This window comes from Leptonychotes weddellii, chromosome 6, assembly GCF_054177405.1.
Source record: "Leptonychotes weddellii isolate Sample4059 chromosome 6, ASM5417740v2, whole genome shotgun sequence".
Taxonomy (NCBI): Eukaryota; Metazoa; Chordata; class Mammalia; order Carnivora; family Phocidae; genus Leptonychotes; species Leptonychotes weddellii.
In genome coordinates this window covers 124,263,393-124,283,698 of record NC_138374.1, presented here as the reverse complement: position 1 = coordinate 124,283,698, position 20,306 = coordinate 124,263,393, and the positions used below count along the sequence as shown (strand labels likewise).

The 20,306-nt window shown below is 38.8% G+C and overlaps 1 protein-coding gene across 3 annotated transcripts in view; it reads right to left on the bottom strand.

Moving 5' to 3' along the window:
• The window catches only part of KCTD3 (potassium channel tetramerization domain containing 3), a 51,721-nt gene that overhangs the window by 2,328 nt on the left and 29,087 nt on the right, over window positions 1-20,306 (bottom strand). For 2 of the 3 annotated variants that reach the window (XM_081825166.1, XM_081825168.1), the window contains exons 11-17: window positions 13,180-13,267; window positions 12,718-12,834; window positions 10,741-10,911; window positions 6,273-6,428; window positions 4,581-4,677; window positions 1,172-1,356; window positions 953-1,091 (exon numbers count right to left, since the gene is read on the bottom strand). In XM_081825166.1, the coding sequence (XP_081681292.1) occupies window positions 953-1,091; window positions 1,172-1,356; window positions 4,581-4,677; window positions 6,273-6,428; window positions 10,741-10,911; window positions 12,718-12,834; window positions 13,180-13,267 (953 nt within the window). The remainder of the gene's footprint in view (window positions 1-952; window positions 1,092-1,171; window positions 1,357-4,580; window positions 4,678-6,272; window positions 6,429-10,740; window positions 10,912-12,717; window positions 12,835-13,179; window positions 13,268-20,306) is intronic. The other variant, XM_081825167.1, reaches the window with a different exon arrangement.

Below are 20,306 nucleotides of genomic sequence, written 5' to 3'. Positions count from 1 at the left end.
TAATTAACTACCAATGAAAAGACATTATTTAAATATTAAAGAATGATATATCCTTATTTCTATATATAAAAATTTACTTAGTAAGTACTCTATATATTATGTATCAGCATGTGCACAGGTGTATGTGTATCAAATTACCCATGCAAATAATAGCATACATATATTCAGTCCAGCTGGATTCCTGAATAGCTGAAAAAAGCGACAGGGGAAAAAAGCCTTTAAAACCAATGCGGAACTAGGGGGTGCCTGGGTGGCTCAGTTGGTTGAGCAACTGCCTTCGGCTCAGGTCATGATCCTGGAGTCCCGGGATCGAGTCCCACATCGGGCTCCCTGCTCGGCGGGGAGTCTGCTTCTCCCTCTGACCCTCCGCCCTCTCATGCTCTCTGTCTCTCATTCTCTCTCTCTCAAATAAATAAATAAAATCTTAAAAAAAAAAAAAAAAAAAACCAATGCGGAACTAGTATAATTTAGTATTTGGTCCTCAGCTCAAATTTTGGAATTTTTAAAAATGTGGGAACTAGAAGATATACTATGCCACTGTGTTAAAAGTACATAATAACTAAATGTAAGATGAGACAGATGATGTGATCACTTTGATTAATATGCCCCTAAGGCAATAGGGATAAAAGTTCCACAAATTATCCAAGGTGACATGTGGTTTTTCTAATTTCCTTTGAATGAAAACTCTTGATCGCATAACAGGCATCCAGATTGGCAGCGATTCACAAGTATTAAAGGGAAAATATGTTTTTCTATGAAAAGAATCAGATATGCTCGAGGATGAGGAATTTAGCAAAGTTTTTTTAAAAACTGAGCACCAACATGAAGTCTGAATGAAAAATGTACCCTGAGCAACATGGCTTTCAACAACCACGTGACTACGGCAGCTCAGCCAATTTTCCCAAAAGCAATCAGCTGAACTTCCGATACAATGCCCAACCCTGGCACCCACCTCGAACTGGATTCGCGGAGACGGCCATGCTGAAGCACGGAAGTTGCCGGACTGATGTTAGGAGTCGCACAGCGAGACGTGCTCAGATCGCACTGATCCAGTAATTTGAGCAGCTCCTCCTCAGTGGGACCGCCTGCGTCTTCGGGAAACACACCCTCATTACCATCACTTCTGTCAGAAGCTCACCCTGTGCCGAACAGCTGCCCACACGGAACCTACCCTTCTCCTCGCTTTTGTTCACCATATCCATGGCAGTGGTCAGGTCCCACATCTGAATGCTGCCGTTCGTGTGGCCCGTGAACAAGTAGCGCCGGGGCCGGGAGCCCATCCTGCTCGACCCCTCACATTCTCTCACGGTGAATGACGATATTGTTGTGCAGTCAACAGCCTGGATCTCACAGATCCTGCAAAAGATAGTCGTATATATATATAGCTGTAAATCACGGGCAACACCTAACACTTTGTAAGTCAGATTTTTGAAATCAATTGCTTCCTTATGAGTGCTCTATATATGTAAGACATTTTAAATGTTCAAGGCAAGTCGATAGAAATAAAATTCAAGACTTGTTTGAGTGTGGAGAAAAGGCGCTTATAAAACAGTAATTTAAATAACTGAAATAATGCAAATAATTTAAGTCAACCTTAAAAGAAAAACAAAGAACCTTGATGGGAATTGAGTAATTCTTTAAAAGGAAATTATAAAACTAAAATGGCAGAAAGAAACAAAGCAACTAGGCATGAAACTAGAAGACCTTGAGAAGTCATTAAAATTTATGTGCAGGGACACCTGGGTGGCTTAGTCAGTGAAGTGGCTGTCTTTGGCTCAGGTCATGAGCCCAGCGTCCTGGGATCGAGCCCTGCATCAGGCTCCCTGCTCAGCGGGAAGCCTACTTCTCCCTCTGACCCTCCCCCTGCTTGTGTTCCCTCTCTCGCTGTCTCTCTCTCTCTGTCAAATACGTAAATAAAGAAAATCTTTAAATAAAATAAAATCAAATTTATGTGCAAATTATAAGTCTGAAACCAGAAAAAAATGTATAGCTGTATGGAGAAGTCTAAGTAGCACCCTCCATTAGGATAATATTCTTAACTTTTCTGAAGCATTTTTGTAACTCTTTCATTGATTTTCATAAAGGATAAAAGAACCTAAGAACAACTATCCACATCTGACAAACGAGGAAACCAAGGAATAATGTCAGCAAATGATTTGCCAGTCATTTAAGAGTTGACTGAATTGCCCTTGATTGAATTATTTCTCCCAGACTACTTCAAAACAGACGGGGCTTATAAAAAAAAAAAAAAATTAAGAACAATTAGTACCAGGCAAATGCAGGGTCAAAAAGTAAAGGAGGAGGGGCGCCTGGGTGGCTCAGTTGGTTAAGCAGCTGCCTTCGGCTCGGGTCATGATCCTGGAGTCCCGGGATCGAGTCCCGCGTCAGGCTCCCTGCTCAGCAGGGAGTCTGCTTCTCTCTCTGACCCTCCCCCCTCTCATGCTCTCTATCTCATTCTCTCTCTCAAATAAATAAATAAAATCTTTAAAAAAAAAAAAAAAAAGTAAAGGAGGAAGGGGAAATACAATCCTTATCAATGTAAGAAACATAAAAATAGAATATGAAGCAGCTGAGCTTCCTAGCAGGCAGGGCAAAAAGTGATGACAGGGGAGAGGGGTTAACTACTGGATGCCCACGTACAGTGAGAGAGGCTATCCTAGTTTCACTCCCAATCTAAGGGAAAAGTTTTCAATATTTCACCACTGAGTATAAAGTTTACTGTAATTGTTTTTATAAGTATTATTTTCAGATTTAAAAAATCTGTCCTTTTAAGCACTCAGATTCCTTTTTTAAAAATCATAAATGGGTGAACTATCAATGTTTTTTCTGTGTTTATCGAGATGATCACAATTTTTCTTAATATAGTGAATTATATTTATTTTTAATAACACCTGTAAATTGACATAAAATCTTTTTAAAATCTAGATTACTGTTTACATTTAAAATAAACTATAATGAAACACTATAAACCTATGTGCTTGAAAACAAACATGATTTTGCTTTTTGTTTTTCCTATGGGCTAGATTCCTCAGAATTACTGCTTCCTTTAAAATGTTGACAAGGTTTGCTCCCTGCCCACTTTCAATAAAACCTGATTTCATTTTACTTCTCACTATTAAGAATCTGAACTGTCTGAACTGTCTTTATAAACAAAACCTTTGCTTCACATTAGCTTCCTAAAGGGTTGATTTCCTATTTAATTCTACGAAGTATTTCAGATTATTTTTATAAACATACCTTTTCCACTGGAATTGTAATGTAAAAATTATGAAATTTGTTTTGTTATGCAGAGATTATGATTGATTATAACACACTGCTACTGTTTAAAGTGATAGAAGAGGGGGGGCCTGGGTGGCACCGTCGGCTGAGCTTGCGACTCTTGGCTTAGGCTCAGGCCTGGTCTCGGGGTCGTGATCGAGTCCCGTGTCAGGCTCCACACTCCAGTGTGGAGTCTACTTGGGTTTCTCTCTCCCTCTCCCTCTGCCCCGCCCCACTCCTGCTTGACCTCTCTCTCTAAAATAAGTAATAAATCTTTAAAGTATCAGAAGAGGGAGGACACTAGAATTGAACGAGGATATGAAATATTACATCGTTAGAGGACGTTATGCAGCAGTTTTAATAAAGGTTTGGCAGCATCTTCACTGAATATGCAGAGAACACAATAAATCACAATGATTTATAACATTTCTCAAGATAATAATTTAACTTCTAACTACATTACAGGCTTCTAACACATATTCTTTAAAAAAAACAAGGTGACAAAAAAATAGTTTAGTATATAAAAATCATTTTCTGGGATCAATTAACAACTGCTGATGACTACATGCAATGGACTTTGATGGAGAGAAAATATATCTCCAAGAGATTATTCATTAAAATATCAGAGACCAAATGCTGAAGGGTAACAGTATCAGTAGCATTTCTAACATTAATATGAAAATCCATAACCTTCTTAATGACTACTAATAGGAATTCTACCTTTTTCACTTGCTTGCATGCAAAAGATCTTATGCTTTTAAAGAAGAGAAATGTACAACTCAATCTGTTTGAAGCTATATGTAATAATTTAAAAGAAGTCAAATTTCACTCAAATGGAAAAGGAAGGGGAAAATAACTTCTATTGTGCATCTGTTAGTGTCAGGGACCATGCAAGATATTTCATGTTTTTAACTCATTCTATCTTATGACATCCTGCCAAGGTAGGTGAACTTTATTTTATAAAGAAACTGGGGGCTAAGAGAAACAAAGTAACAAGTTGAATTTACACAGCTAGTAAGAGCAAGTACCAAAATTAGAATTTAGTTCAGCTGTCTGCCATCAAATTCATGGCTTCCTGATCTCTCACTTGTCCTTCTTAACTGTCCACAGCATCAGTGAAAATCTTAAACAAATGCTAGAGGAAAAGGCCTAAACACTCTGTCTTAATCTTAAGCTAAAACAATCACAAGATAATGACTAGATTTCTTTTTTCAACAATTGGTTTCTGGTAGTACTCTTTCATCAGTATGCCAAATTATTTAACAGGTTCCTTAAGACAAAAGTGACTTCTGACTATAAACACCTCTACAGTAAAGTTTTACCTTTTCCCAGTCGATGAGAGTCTTACAAACAGTTTGTTGGTGATGGGAACAACCTTCTGGATAAACACCTGTTGATCATCTCGCTCTCCAAAAGGCCCTTGGTCAGAACACAGACAACGTCAAAACAAGTTAACTGAAATTCAGTCGGTTTCACTGAACAAAAGGAACGTTAATATCAATACCAAAGGGGGAAAAAGAAGGATTTTTCCATGCTATCACTACATGACTATAGTGATATGCACTGTACTATGCATTCCATGTCCAAGCCAGACACAGAATGAAGGACTGCAAGTACTCCAACTTGCATTAAACCTTTTTGAAAAATACATTAATATTTCAAGTTATATTTTATGCACTAAGGCCATTAAAGCTGACGGCATTAATTTGCATAAGACTATACATTAAGTAAGAGTACTAGAATGAGACCTGTTAAAATATAGGCTCTACATCGTTTATCTTTGAGAATGTGCTCAGTTTGTTATAACTTCAGAAAAAGGATATATAAGTAAAATTATGTATTACAGATTTTTCTTTTTGTAAGGCCACATATTTATTTATATATATTATATATTTATTTATATATATTTATTTCTCTTCAAGAAATAAAGTACAACTTCATTAATTTTAATCAAAAGCCTGTTGCATCCTGCAAGGTTTTCAATTTAAAAAAAAAAAGATTCAATTATTTTTACTTGATTGTACTTGGCAAGGCAGGTAAATAGCTCATGTATTTTAGAAAGATTCTGAGCAATATAAAAAAAAAGTGTTTCAGGGAAAACTTAAACATAAAATTCTAGTGATTCTCATTATCATACTCATTAGCTAAAATAATACCAACTCATTATTCACAGAAAGTATGTGATGTATGACATAATTTTACCTTACATGAATCATAGCTAATTAATAAATGAAACAACATCTTTATTAGCTAGCAAATACCTACACTATGCTTACTATGTGCCACAGTAAATGCTTTGCAAGTAACTCATTTTAATCATCATGACAACCACATAAGGGATACACTATTATTATCTTCATTTTATAGATGAGAAAAGTAAGGCATCAAGAGATTAGTGAACCGAAGATCTCACAGGTCCTGCCTAATGGAACTGGAGTTCACACCCAAGATGTGGGAAAATGATCTGTCTCTGTGAAGACCGTGCATGTGTGTGTGTGAGAGAGAGAGAATCCATATGCACATGTGTCATACGGTGTCACGAGGGACAAATCACACCAACTTCATATACTTTTTGCTGAAATCATAGCCTTGTGATATATCATTTCCTGAAAGCCATTATGATGTCGTCAAGACAAGTGCCGGCCCTTTTCTAGCTTCAAATTTTATTTTCAGATTATCAGCAATAAGAGGAAAAAAAATTTCAAGTGTCAAATGTGCACAGCTATCACAGCTTTTAATTATAAACTAAAGTGGTTAGCATCTGGAGACATCATTTAAATAAGGAAATGATAAATAGATGAAAACTTTGCTCTCAACTTTTTAAACAAAAAATGCTGTAATCTGAATTTATAGAACTAAGTAAGAAACACATTGAATTTGTTTTAAATGAGTTTCAAAATTAAAGTGAAAAATTTTATATTTGAGAGTCAGTTTTAGGTTTCTACTACAGTTAACATACTACTTCTGGGTTGCCCATAAAGTATTTGAAAATGCCCCCAAATTATCTCACCCACCTATGTCGTTTCCAGAGGAATAGCTTCCATGACTTTCTGTCTCCTCCAGAGACAGTATCTTGAACGACGCTAAAGGAGTAGAACCTGGCTGAGTAGAGATCATTCCTCTGAATCGTGTTACCGTCCATGTCCGGACATGATTATTATCTGCACACACTAGGAAAGAAAACAAAAAAAGCTGTTAAATATAGATTATAAAAGCACCAACAAAATCACTTTTATAAACACATTTTAACTTTTTAACTATGATCTATCTTAAATAGATCACAGCATATTTTGAGTGGCAAATGACATACTTATCCTATAATTATGCTTAATCTATACCTGGCCAACAAAACTGAAAGAACTGATTACAGTTTACCTTGCTACAAATATAAGACATGTAAGTAAATCCATGGGTCCTTATAAAAGTAGCCTGTAGAATATAAATGTAAAAAAGGTAAAAAAAAAAAAAAAGTGTATGCAAGAGAAAAGATGCTGAATATTATTCTGTTCTGTGGCTAAACTACATAGTAAATGAGTTGCCTAGTTTATTTTTTTCAATCACTGAAACTGCTTATGTAAAATATTAAACAACCTAGATCAGGAGTTATTGAAAATTTACTGGTACAAATTACACTTGGCAAAAAGCTTGTATCACCCATTCCTAGTTATATTAGGGAAAATTAAAATAAAGTTAAGAACTATTTTTATGTAAACTAAAAGAGTCTGCATTTAAGAAACATACGCCAACTAGCTTCTTTTTTAATGTAAATACTTTTAAGTGGATATATATTGAGATATCTAACAAGTACCCCACCTCTGTTGTTTTTTGATCTGAGTAACTACTCCTTTAGAAAATATAAACTGGGCGCCTGGGTGGCTCAGTAGTTAAGCGTCTGCCTTCGGCTCAGGTCATGATCCCAGGGTCCTGGGATCGAGTCCCACATCGGGCTCCCTGCTCGGCGGGAAGCCTGCTTCTCCCTCTCCCACTCCCCCTGCTTGTGTTCCCTCTCTCGCTGTGTCTCTGTCACTGTCAAATAAATAAATAAAAATCTTTAAAAAAAAAAAGAAAAAGAAAATATAAACCAACTGGTATTATTAATGTAAAACAATGTACTTTTGTGGCATTCCATGTGCATACATTATTTAAAAAATGTACTTTTGTGGCATTCCTTTTTAATGGAAAAGTGCAACTTATTTGGATTCCAGAGAATGCGCTACTATTAGCAATGAGCTATGAACTCACCAGTAAATACTAAGAAAGTATCCAAACTTTCTTAAACACACACCTTTCCTACTGGGTAAGTTGCCATAGTTGCAAATTTTAAACAAAACTTTAGAAATTTAATTTTAACAAATAGCAATAAAAATTCAAAGTATACAGGTGTTTACTTATGTAACAAAATTCTCATGTCTCAGGATGCCGGTTTCTGGTGAAAAAGGAGACATTTAGTTCTTCGCTGTTTAATCAGCTTCATGGAAAATAATTTCTGATTTCACTATTAAGCTTACTAGGATTCAGAAAAATACCTTAAAGAGAAAAGAAAATACCTCAAACACTTTAAGTGATTCAGTAGGCAATTATTGCTATATTGTTAAAATTAATCACTTAAGTTTTTAAGACATGAAAACTAACACTATCAGAAAAAGAATGTTGTTACATACATGTTGATATCCACCAGGTGGCAGAATAACGCAACTCAGTAAACATAAAAATACTCTAGATTTTTAGCTCAACTGGACATTTTTCTTGACAAATTTATTTAAATTTCAATCCTGCATGAAGTATTTGATGTTAAAATGCACATTTCAGGGCGCCTGGGTGGCTCAGTTGGTTAAGCGACTGCCTTCGGCTCAGGTCATGATCCTGGAGTCCCGGGATCGAGTCCCGGGATCAAGTCCCGCATCAGGCTCCCTGCTCGGCAGGGAGTCTGCTTCTCCCTCTGACCCTCCTCCCTCTCATGTGCTTTCTCTCATTCTCTCTCTCTCAAATAAATAAATAAAATCTTAAAAAAAATAAAAAATGCACATTTCACTATGCAGTTCTCTGGCACCTCATCCTGAAATAACATCATCACCACCAAAATAATAGCAATTACTACTGAGTCTAAGTATGGTCATTTAAACATCACAATAACCTTGCAAAACTGTCTTATTTTCTCACAGGATCCAATTACCTAATTTTACAAAATATTTATTCAGCATCTTTTATGTGTCAAGAAGTACGGTAAGTGTTGAGAACAGAGTAAGAACTTCTGTTACTGTAAAATTTACATTCCAGAAGAGAGAGACAGATGACAAAAAAGCAAACAAAACAACATGATCCAGTGATAAGTCTATGAAGAAAACAAATCGAGATGGTGACAGAGAAAGTGACCTGGATAGAGGTTTGGCTAATTGAGACAGGGTGGCCTCACTGAGGAGGTACTAGAAATGGACCTGAATGACAAAAAGGCAGCCAAACAAATACCTAGGGGTGAAACATTTCAAACAAAAAGAAGCGCAAAAGTTCTGAGGCATTTTTAAGAAATCAAAAAGCCAAAGGGCTAGGGTGTTGTGAGCAATACGAAAAGTGACATGAAGGGTAGAGAGGAAAAGAGGCTTGAAAAGACAGGACCCATAATTGGAAAAACTCTATTAGTTTATTTATCCTGCATTTAATCAGAAGCCATCGGGAATCAGATACAGTTTACATTTTTAAAAGATATTTCTGGCTCTATGTACCATAAGGAACATGTACCATAGAGAGGCAAGAGAGAAACAGGCAAAAAACTTGAGCTCAGTGATGTAGGCGAGAAATGATAAAACTACCGGGTTGGGCAGCAACGGACACCGAGTGATCAGATCTGTGACATACACTGAAGCAAAGCTAAAGGGACTTACTGACAGATTACATGTTTGTGGGGATGAGAGAAAGGGAGGAACCAAGAGTGGTTCCTAGGTCCTCAGCTTGAGGAAATGAGCACATGGTGATACTGTATACTAAGAGGGCTTCTGAGAGAAATATCAAAAGTACTATTTATCCAGGTTAATTCTGACGTGTCTATACAACCAGAGACAGACACTAGACACACAAGTTTGGAACTCTGCGAACGGTCACAGGTGGAGAAAAAGTCTGGGGGTCACTGGCATACAGACGGTAACACTCAAGTCACCAGGAAAACTACAGACAAAGAAGAAGGGAGAATCGAGGAAAGAGCGCGGAGGCAATCCAACACTTAGTAACTGCAAAAGAGGAGGAACCAGCAAGAGCGTGACAAAGACTCTTCAGTGAGGCAGGTGAGCTGCTGTATGAAAACCTAAAGAGGAGACGGATTGTTTCAGGGGGGCATAATTATACTCAAAACCATTTGACTTTATACTCAATTAGGTATCAATAAAAGCACATCCATCCACCCACCCACCTACCCATCCAGCCATGGACAAGGTACTTCAGCTCCATTTAGTGTTTACTCAGACTAGAGATTAGTGAAAGATGCATCACTTTTTAATATTATGTCGTCTTCATATAAACAAACTTGATAGATGAAAATGATGCTTATAAAAAGTTTAAGTTAGGCAGGAACTAATCTACAAAAGATCTAATGTAAAAGCAGGCTCTACCGATACACCGGACTCAAAATAAAATTAAAGCCTTTTAGAAATCTTCACATACAATGAACCTCATCAATGGAATTTTATTGTGTGATCATCATACTTTGTGTGTCACACTCATAAAGCTTAAAAATCTGTATCATTTAAGCATCTAATTAGTATCTACACTTTCTGGTCTTATCAGTACCTACATTTTAAAAAAATTTAATGATTGGGCGCCTGGGTGGCTCAGTTGGTTAAGCGACTGCCTTCGGCTCAGGTCATGATCCTCGAGTCCCGAGATCGAGTCCCGCATCCGGCTCCCTGCTCGGCAGGGAGTCTGCTTCTCCCTCTGACCTTGCCCCCTCTCATGCTCTCTCTCTATCTCATTGTCTCTCAAATGAATAAATAAAATCTTTAAAAAAAAATTTAAAAATTTAATGATTAAGGAACAAACACATAAAAATGTAATTTTCTTCAAATAATCTCTTTATATATTTCTTAGTTTTTAATATTTTTAGAAAATGATCAAACAACAAAAACACCCATAAACCTACAACTTTAGTTTTATTTAAACCTTAAGACAGTACAACCAAATTTATATTAAATTCATACTTCATAAACTTCTCTATATATGCCATGAGAACAAAATACTAGAATAGAGAGTAAATAAAAGCTCCGGTCAACTCTTTCCTAAATTTATGTATACTACAACCAGGCAAAATAAAAAAAAAAATTTTTAGAAGACAACCATAACATTTCTTCAGTTATTAAACTTTTCTACCATTTCTTCTAATATGTTTTTCTAACACAAAGCAGTGCTTTTCTATTCTTTCCATTTGTAGGAGTCTAGAAAACGACCCACAAGGCAACAAGGTTTTACGGGGGGCCGCCCTCCTCACCAGGACTTTACCTGACACCAGATGCTTCTCGGACAGCATGATTTTTGTAACAGGACTTCGGTGAACTGTGAAAGTCTGAAAGAGCTGCGGGCCCGAGCCCACTGTCTCCGGGTGCTGCACGATCACCCGCACTGCGCCAGAACTCGTACCGTAGGCGATCTCAATCCAGTTACCAGAGACACCTACACGAGGTCAGAAGTTGAAAGGGGGCACATCAGAGGACGACAGAAAGCTGCCGTGGGAGAAACGCTTTCCTGAGCCCCAAATCCAGCCCGGCACAGACACCGTATTAAAATCATGATTTCCTTTACGAGTCCTTTCCCAGCCCGCCCTCCCAGATAGACTTGTGCAGCCCTCCCCTGGGCTGTCTGTTAGGGTCTATCACAGCAACTGCAACACCCACTCCTCTATTTCCAAGTCTCTCTCCACTTGTTACTGACAGAGACTGAATCACAACCACCTCATGGAGTGCAGGAGACATGGCAGGTCCTCAATAAATGTTTAAAGAATTAGTAAATCTGACATGCTAAGAATGCCACCGACATAACACAGTATTTCTAAAGCAATATTCCATTATCACTTCTGGCCTAGAAAACCCATGTGTTCTACTTTTACTTGTGCTATATTACTGATTCTTTCTTGAATGCTCACGTATATACTATTTAATAGATTCAAAATACTTAGCTCTGAAACAAATACACCCATGATGTTGCTTACATCATACTTACCTATGGTGTCTCTTCTAATTATGCACAGCTCACTGGGTCAAGTTCACCTGTGGCTTTTTTTTTTAAGACCAGTGTCCAGACTCCATTACATATTTAAAGGTAGAATGGAGTTCAGTGACCATTATACTTGAAAAGGTTCACAGAGAACCATTTAGCTTTAATAGTTATTTTTCCTGATTCACCCGAAAATACTTGAATCAAAAGAGAAAGAGCAACCCACAGGAAACACTTCTAACCTAAAAAGTGACCCCATTCTCCCCCTGCCACTGCAAGTTTTTTTCCTCCCTTTTTAATTAGATTGAAAAGAAATGCACATCTCATTCTGGAACAGAGGGCAGCAAACTTTCTGTAAAAGGCTAGATGGCAAATATTTCAAACTTTCCATGCCATACTGTCTGTCATAACCACTCAACTCTGTCAACTGATTCACAAAAGCAGCCAATATGTAAGACCATCAATAAAAAGAGCAGTTTGTGGACCCACTTTAGCACAAGATAGCTGAAATCCTACTATAATATTACTCAAAATCATCTGCATACATTAGAATATTTCACACTGAAGATGATTTCCTTCAATGAATTCAATAAAGTGATTATTTTATAGAAGGACCACATTCAAATATATTAATATTGCTGGACCCATGTTACTATTTCCTATAATTCCTTTCATTATAGATAAACTTTAAATTTCCCATTTATGTTTTATCTTTCAATCTAGAATGTAAAAATATAAAAAATACAAAAATTCTTAATGAAAATTTCATTGCAATGGCCTTGGAAAGACCATGAAAGCTACAGATACTACACTTTCAAAAAAAAATGTCTTTTCCCATAACAAATTAAAAGTTTCCCAAGGAAGTAAGGCCATTTCCAAAAGAGACTAACAGTCTGAAAGCTTTCTCACTTTTGGTTAAAAAGGTAAAAAGCTCCTAATTTCAAAACAAAACCAGCTACGGTAAATAGGAAGGTAAATGTACAGATTTTTTTTTTAATAAATTTAGTTAATACTGTCATATTTTACTTAAATATAACTCAGAAGAGGAAAAGTTCTGATTTCCCACCTCAACTTATCCTTGTTTATTGGTCATGTTTGGCTTCAATACATAACCAAATATAAACTTCAGACTGAGAGATGATATCTTTCGAACTACAGTTCTCAAAAAGAAAAGGACTGGATTAGTTTTACCACAACAGACCAATAAACAAACATATATTCTCAAAAAAAGGTAAAGAATTTATAAGAATTTTGCCAGGTACTAACTTGTTTTGGGTGTGAGGTAAACACTCAGCGCAGTAATGGCATCATTTGAAGGATCGTGATAAAGCTCAGTTACAAGAAGATCATTATCCTTCATTCGCAAAGGAAACTTCTGCATATCTAAAAAATAAAAATTTTAAATAATATATATACTTTTAAAGATTTTATTTATTCATTCGAGACAAAGAGATAGAGAGAGAGAGAGAGCATGAGCAGGTGGAGAGGCAGAGGGAGAGGGAGAAGCAGGCTCCCCGTTGAGACAGGAGCCTGACGTGGGGCTCGAGCCCAGGACCCCGGGATCATGACCTGAGCCGAAGGCAGACGTTTAACCATCTGAGCCACCCAGGCGCCCCCAAAATTTTAAATAATATTAAAATAGTATATCTATCTAAAATTTAAAAAGGTAGTATTTTATTTTTAAAAAATCGTATTAAGTAGGATCAGGCTAAATGTCCACAGCCTTACCTATGTAATATATCGATCCATTGTTACATCCCAGTAGAAGGAATGAGCCAGCAGTGTCATAACTCGTTATGGGAACAACATCTTGAACCTGATGTAGGAAGATTATTATTAGATGTTAGATATTAATTATCATTTATATTTCCTGATCAACTTCCTCAAAATTTTGACTCTTCTAACTAAAACAAAACAAAACAAAAAACTCACTAGGGGTGCCTGGCTAAGTCAGTAAAGCATGGAACTCAATCTTGGTAGCATGAATTCAAGCCCCACACTGGGTGTGGAGATTACCTAAGGAAATGAAAAAAAAAACCTAACTAATATCTAAACAGGACTTAGAAAATTACTTTCTTTACACACAAACACACTCCACAGGGAACTCTGAAGAACTACCAATATAGTTCCTTTTCTTTTAAAAATTTTATTTATTTATTTATTAAAGAGGGAGCAAGCTCGCAGAGCAGAGGGAGAGGGAGAAGCAAGCTCCCCACTGAGCAGAGAGGGAGCCTGAAGGGGAAGGCGGGGGGGGGGACTCAATCCCAGGACCTCGGGATCATGACCTGAGCCGAAGGCAGACGCTTAATGGTCTGATCCGCCCAGGTGCCCCCAATATAGTTCCTTTTAAAGCTTTCTTAAAAAAAAATGCTATTTCCGGGGCGCCTGGGTGGCTCAGTCGTTAAGCGTCTACCTTCGGCTCGGGTCATGATCCCAGGGTCCTGGGATCGAGCCCCGCATCGGGCTCCCTGCTCCACGGGAAGCCTGCTTCTCCCTCTCCCGCTCCCCCTGCTTGTGTTCCCTCTCTCGCTGTGTCTCTCTCTGTCAAATAAATAAAATCTTTAAAATAAACAAACAAATAAATAAATAAAATGTTATTCCCACAGCAGCACTTTCCTTTCAGAATTCCGATGGATTATGTCTTTTCTCTGCACATGACTGTGAGCTCACAGCATACATTAAAACTGAAGGCCTAATCTGACTAGGTTCCTTTCCCCTTCTCTCTCCTCGGAGAGATTAAATGGCCTCTGCCCAAACCCACACAGTAGGGACGGCGTTACAGCTAGAAAACCGATGACCGCCAAACAGCACCTGCTCCCCGGATAATTCACCACCGTGTCTTTGACAAATGGTATTATTCTCTATCTCCATTCCTTCCGCTGAAGACCTTACCTCCGTTTCCTAGGAAATGGCAAGACAAAAAAGTCCCTTTGAACTTTTGTTTTTTCCAAGTACTAGAATAAAAACATCAGCTTTCCAAGCAAATCTGTCTCGTTAACAATCAATAACTGCCTGTGTTTGTGCTACAGGAAAAGCAAAGGGCACAGTTCTACTACAAAACAGAGTAACAAACAAACAAACAATGTTTTGTAGAGCAGCGGCCATTATGTAAGATCAAACTGCATCTTCCCTATGCAGAGCCAGGCCAGAGATGCCTGTGAAACTTCAGAGGCGACGTTTAAGTGAACTGTTTCCCGCGTATCAGGTACTGGCCCAGACAACGAGTAACTGGACGCATGAGGGATGTGAGATATCATACTTGCTCCGTAAGAGCTCGGAAACTTGAGGGTGAGAAAGAAACCTGAGAGCAAGAGAGGGGAAAAAAAGACAATCACAGTGTGATGGGCACTCAAATAGAGTGCGCGGTACCATCAGAGAGGAGGGAGGATTCCCTGCTCAGTCCCATGTGGGGAGAAGGGCAAAGATCAAGGAAAATTCAGAAAGGAGGTAAAGCTTGAAAATCGAACAAGTCAAGCATGAGTTAGGTAGGGGAAGGGCATGTCTGACAGAACACTGGGCGTATCAGCGCCCCCATCTGGGTCCCTTCTAAATAAAAGGAACACATTTAACCAAAAGCTGAAACTTGGAAGTAATGATTCCTATAAAGCTGCCGACACATGACCCTCGCTTCCACGTGAACCTTTTGGTGTCAGACATAGAAATAGTGCAAAGATTCAATTACCAGCCCCTCGCGCTGACCCCAGGTCCAGCTTCTGTTTCATCAGAACTAGCAAGTTTTGTAGCAGGGCGACACTGAGAGATTCTCAGTCAGATGAGTGAAGACGTCTGAAGAACGGAGGGAAGGTGACTTTAGCACCAAGGACCAGTTTTCTCATGCCAAGTTCATTTTTGTAGTTCTAGCACTCCAGAAGGAGCTTCAACTGCTAGCCCAGAATCTTCAGAATAGGAGGATGGGGACAGATAAGGGCATGAGATTCCTCTCCCTTTAGATCCCCTTTTCAATGAAAGAGGCAGTAGCCTGCAGCATCCCATGGCACATCTAAGACAAACATCTCTACCGTTTGTTCTCCGGGAAGATGGGCTCTACATTAGAGCCTTCCTACTTCTCTTTCTGCCACCCTTGACCCAAATCCCACTCTTCCTTCACGCCTACCCCTCAGTACAAGAAGAAGAGAGAAAGCAGAGGATGAGTAAGATTACGGAGGAGCCAGGACTGAGTTCTCTCCTAGCAGAGGCGAGAGCCGGTCATTCTGTGGCCTCCTCTTCTTTACCCTAACAACTTCACATGGAGACCCTGAGAAACTGTACTGATTCGGGTATTTGGCTGAGTCGTGATGGTCACAAATCTACAATGAAAGTGGATTTTCTCTCTTAAGGTGGCACACAGTGATTATCATTATGTCTTATGTGCAAAATTAAATGATCTACAATTTGAAAATAATCAGTCTAAAAAAAAAAAAATCAATCTATGTTCCCAAGCAATACAAGGCACCTAGTCTTTCAACCAGTCTCTACCTACATAATCACCATTTTTAACAGCATGTTTTAAACCTCATTCATTACTTATTAAATAATCACTTATTTAGATTTACCAGCCTATCAATTTCTTTGCTGATGTTTATTTCATTCCAGTCCTTCCCCTTCGAAGTATAAATAAATATCCTTCTTATCAAAGGGCATTTCTTTTATTTTAAGATTATTTATTTATTTAAAGGGAGAACAGGAGCAGGGGGAGGAGCAGGGGGAGGGACAGAGGGGAAAAGACAGAGGGGGGGGCGAGGCATACTCCCCACTGAGCAGGGGAGCCCGATGGGGGCGGCGGGCTAGATATCAGATCCTGAGATTATGACCTGAGCCAAAATTAAGACATGGACGTATAACCGAATGAGCCACCTATGCACCCCAAAGAGTATTTCTTTAGTGGCCTTTTCATTGAAGATTGTTTAAGTTTAAACAAAAAAAAAGAAAAAAACTGAAACATCTCTTTAAAAAAATCATTTTTCTTTTCTCTTACCCAAATCAGATACAGTGATTTTATAAAATTTTCATTAAAATCTTAATGAGGGGCTCCTGGATGATTCAGTCGGTTAAGCGTCTGCCTTCGGCTCAGGTCATGGTTTCCCCTCTCCCTCCGTCCCTCTCCCCCCTCCTGCTCTCTCTCTCATTCACTCTCTCTCTCTCAAATAAATAAATAAAATCTTAAAAAAAATTTTTTTTAAAAAGTAAAGTAAAATAAAATCCTACTGAAGCTGTCCTAGGGAGCCTGGGTGGCTCGGTCAGTTAAGCGTCTGACTCTTGATTCTGGCTGAGGTCCTGATCTCAGGGTTCTATGATAGAGCCCTGCATGGGGCTCCACACTGGGTGTGGAGCCTGCTTAAGATCCTCTTCCTCTCCCTCTGCCCCCACCCCGCAACAATTTCACAACAGCTTGTAGAACTTACACACACACACACACACTCTCTCTCTCTTATTCATCTGATTGACATATTTCAAATCCATCTTGATCATACAACAGTTGTCCTGTGGACTTTGTGCGTTACTCGTGGGCAGAACCTTTGCTGAAGGCCAGCTCAGCACCTACTCAACCAGTGCCAGATGTCACAGGGGTCAGCCGCGGGTCCAAAGTGTCCGGTGAGATCTGCATGTCAGACGCTGAGCTTTCATTACATACCATCTCTGCTCTGCACTACAAAGGCATTCATCTAGCTGCTCTGTAAGGCCTGTTTGCTGCATGAATGCTCAACTTTCCCAAGGTCTTCCTGATATGTAGTAACAAACCTACTTTGTCAGATACGGTTTTCAACTCATGCGTATAACCAAACAAGCAGCGGGTTATACAGGGAACTAAAACCTTAAGAATAAAGGACACTCTGAGGATGCTGGTACAGTTTTTAGGATCCCAAAGATACGAAACCTTTTATACGTAGTTTTGAGAACACTGGTAAAAAAACCAAAAAGGAAATAAAGAAGGATGTTCTTTCAGGAACCCAAATTTACCCAAGTGGTTTTACACATAGCATAGCTTCCCCCACCCACAGAAAGCTCAGACTTGACATAATTAGTCAATTAACATATCTGAAAGCAGACCTTCCATTAATCATTAAGATTCACATTCCTCTTCACAGAAATATCACCAGCTGAAGAATCCCTCTGATCAGCTTTCTTCTACCTACGCTTCAGATCCACGGATCTGCACTCCTTTTCCTACACTCCTCGGCCCATCACTTTGTGGTGACAACCAACGTACCTTTCCCCGTGCCTGTATGAAAGGCCCACTCTAGCTAACATTTTTTTTTTCTACAAACAGGACTTCGATCCCTCATCTAACACAAAACCTCATTTTCTCTGATTCTAACCCCTTTCACTGGAAGTCTTTCATTCTCTCACCATCAGCCCCGAATTCTCACGGGTCATAAGATCGAAAGAATGCTGCTGCACAAGCTCAACTGTCATCATGACATTCAACCATTTATTTCTACCCAGGCTGAAACTTCCAGATCAAGCCCTCACCTCTGAGGATCTGGGCATCTGGATCACAATTTACTTTTATCTTACTCTCTACTACTCTCCCGGCACCTTAATGTGCATACCGATCATCCTTACAGTCTGCTGAGTCCTATATCCAATACTTTCAATTACAAGTCAGTTCTACATTACGATCACTGAAAACTGTCCCAACTCCAAAATCTTAAATTAAGACTCTGACTACAACTTCCTATCTTCCCAACAATTCTCATTCCTTTCAAGTCATCAATCTGCTTTAACATCCCTCCAGTCCCGACGTCCCTGCATCCTGCTCTGTCTACCCGGCACCTCCTCACTTCTTGATCTCACAATTTCAAATCCTTTGCATTTTTATGTTTTCTCAGCCCGTGGTGTGTCATATCTACCTTACTACATCTCCAATCCTGGATCAGGCCGTAATCCTGTTCCTCTCTTGCTCCTGTTTTCGGCACTGAGCACTAATGGAGAAACTCACTTAGTTCTATCACCCAAGTCCACTACAAATGTACGATTTCTCATCTCTGCAATCCCTGATATACAGTGCCACTGTCTTTCTCTTCCTCTGAATTTATGTTTATTAATTTATTGATTTATTAATAAATTCCTCTGAATTTATTCCTTTCTTACTCTTCTGTCAGAGGAAGAAGTGTCTCTGGTCTCCGTTAGGCAAACCCCTCTAAACTGTTTAGATCTCACATACTCCTAACTTTCATGGGACTAGAAATCATGCCCATTCTTTCACTCTTCATGTGCTTTCTCTGACAACTCCCCTCTCTGCCTACAAGCATGCTTAAGCTTCTCCCATCCTAGAGAAGAACATAAAATAAAGCACCGAACATCTTTATCACAATCTAGCCTCAATCCTTAAGCTATCACTTTGTTTCCCTGCTTTCCTTCCCCAAACTTCTTGAAAGGTAACTCTGATTTTGCTGTCTCTAATCTCTGATCTTTTAATTCCTCAGTTCCCACAATCTGGCTTTCTCCAACCAAAACCTAATTATTTGCGAATCAAATCCTAGACTAATGTCATTTCTCAATCATATCACATATGTCCCTCTGTGGTTTCCTATCTTGTTCCCATAACTGCTAATGTCTCCCAGAGTTCTTTTTCTTCCTACGTACATCCACTTAACAGAAAACCTCATCAATTCTTATTTTTCAGGTACCACAGAAGTGTTGTGGTTTCCAAACACTTCTTCCTAGCCCTTTCTTCGCTCCTAAATTCCAAAGGGGTACTCCCAAATGTGTACTAACACCCGTGCTCAGACACCCACAGGAATATCAAACATATGTAATCAATCTAATTATTCCTCATACTGTCCCCCACTGTATCTGCTTCTCTTCCTACGTTCCCTGTCAATTTATTACTACCCACCTGACTGTCGAAACTAGGAATCCAAAACTAGAAATACATCTCATCTCTCTCTCCTTCTTTAATTTTCCATACCCAAACCAGGTATCAATCCTGTAATTTGAGGAAGGTTTATGAAATGTTTTTCAAATAGTCTCATCTTTGCCATCTCTACCACCGCTGTCTTTAGTCAAATCTCTCCGCTTCATTGCTGCATTACTCCCCTCATTCTCCAGTCCAGCTTTCATATTAGTTACCCCTGTAGCTTCCGAAAACATGGCTCTCATCACATTACTCTCTGCTTAAAGTCCTTTAACTTTTCCTCTCTCCTTCAGAATTAGGTACTAACCCTTTTATACTCTTCTTCTTGTTCCTCTCAAGTACTTGAGTTCATTTAGCTTGCTATCTTCTCTGAACAGGCTCTGTATTTTCATACAGATCTGCACTTCACTCAGGAAATGAAGTCTGCCTGGACTACTATTCCCGAAACATGGAACTTAAGACATTAGAAATGTCAAACCATAGTTAAATACTCACTCATTTTCCAAAGTAACTTAAAACTCTTGAAAACATAATCAAATCTGTATCTAGAAGTAAATTACTACTACAAATAAATACAATATTCTGTGTAATCAAAAACAGAAACAAAACAATGGGCAGAGGATCTGAGTAGACATTTCTCCAAAGAAGACATACGGACGGCCAACAGGTATGCTCAACATCACTCATCATCAGGGAAATGCAAATCAAAACCACAATGAGTTATCACCTCACATCTATTAGAATTAGCTGTTATCAAAAAGACAAGAAAAAAAAAAAAAGACAAGAAATAACAAGTGTTGGCAAGGATGTGGAGAAAGGGGCCCCTCGTGCATTGTTGGAGAAGGTAAACTGGTACAGCCACTATGGAAAATAGTAAGGAGGTTTCTCAAAAGATTAAAAATAGAATTACTGTGGGCGCCTGGGTGGCTCAGTTGGTTAAGCGACTGCCTTCAGCTCAGGTCATGATCCTGGAGTCCCTGGATCGAGTCCCGCATCG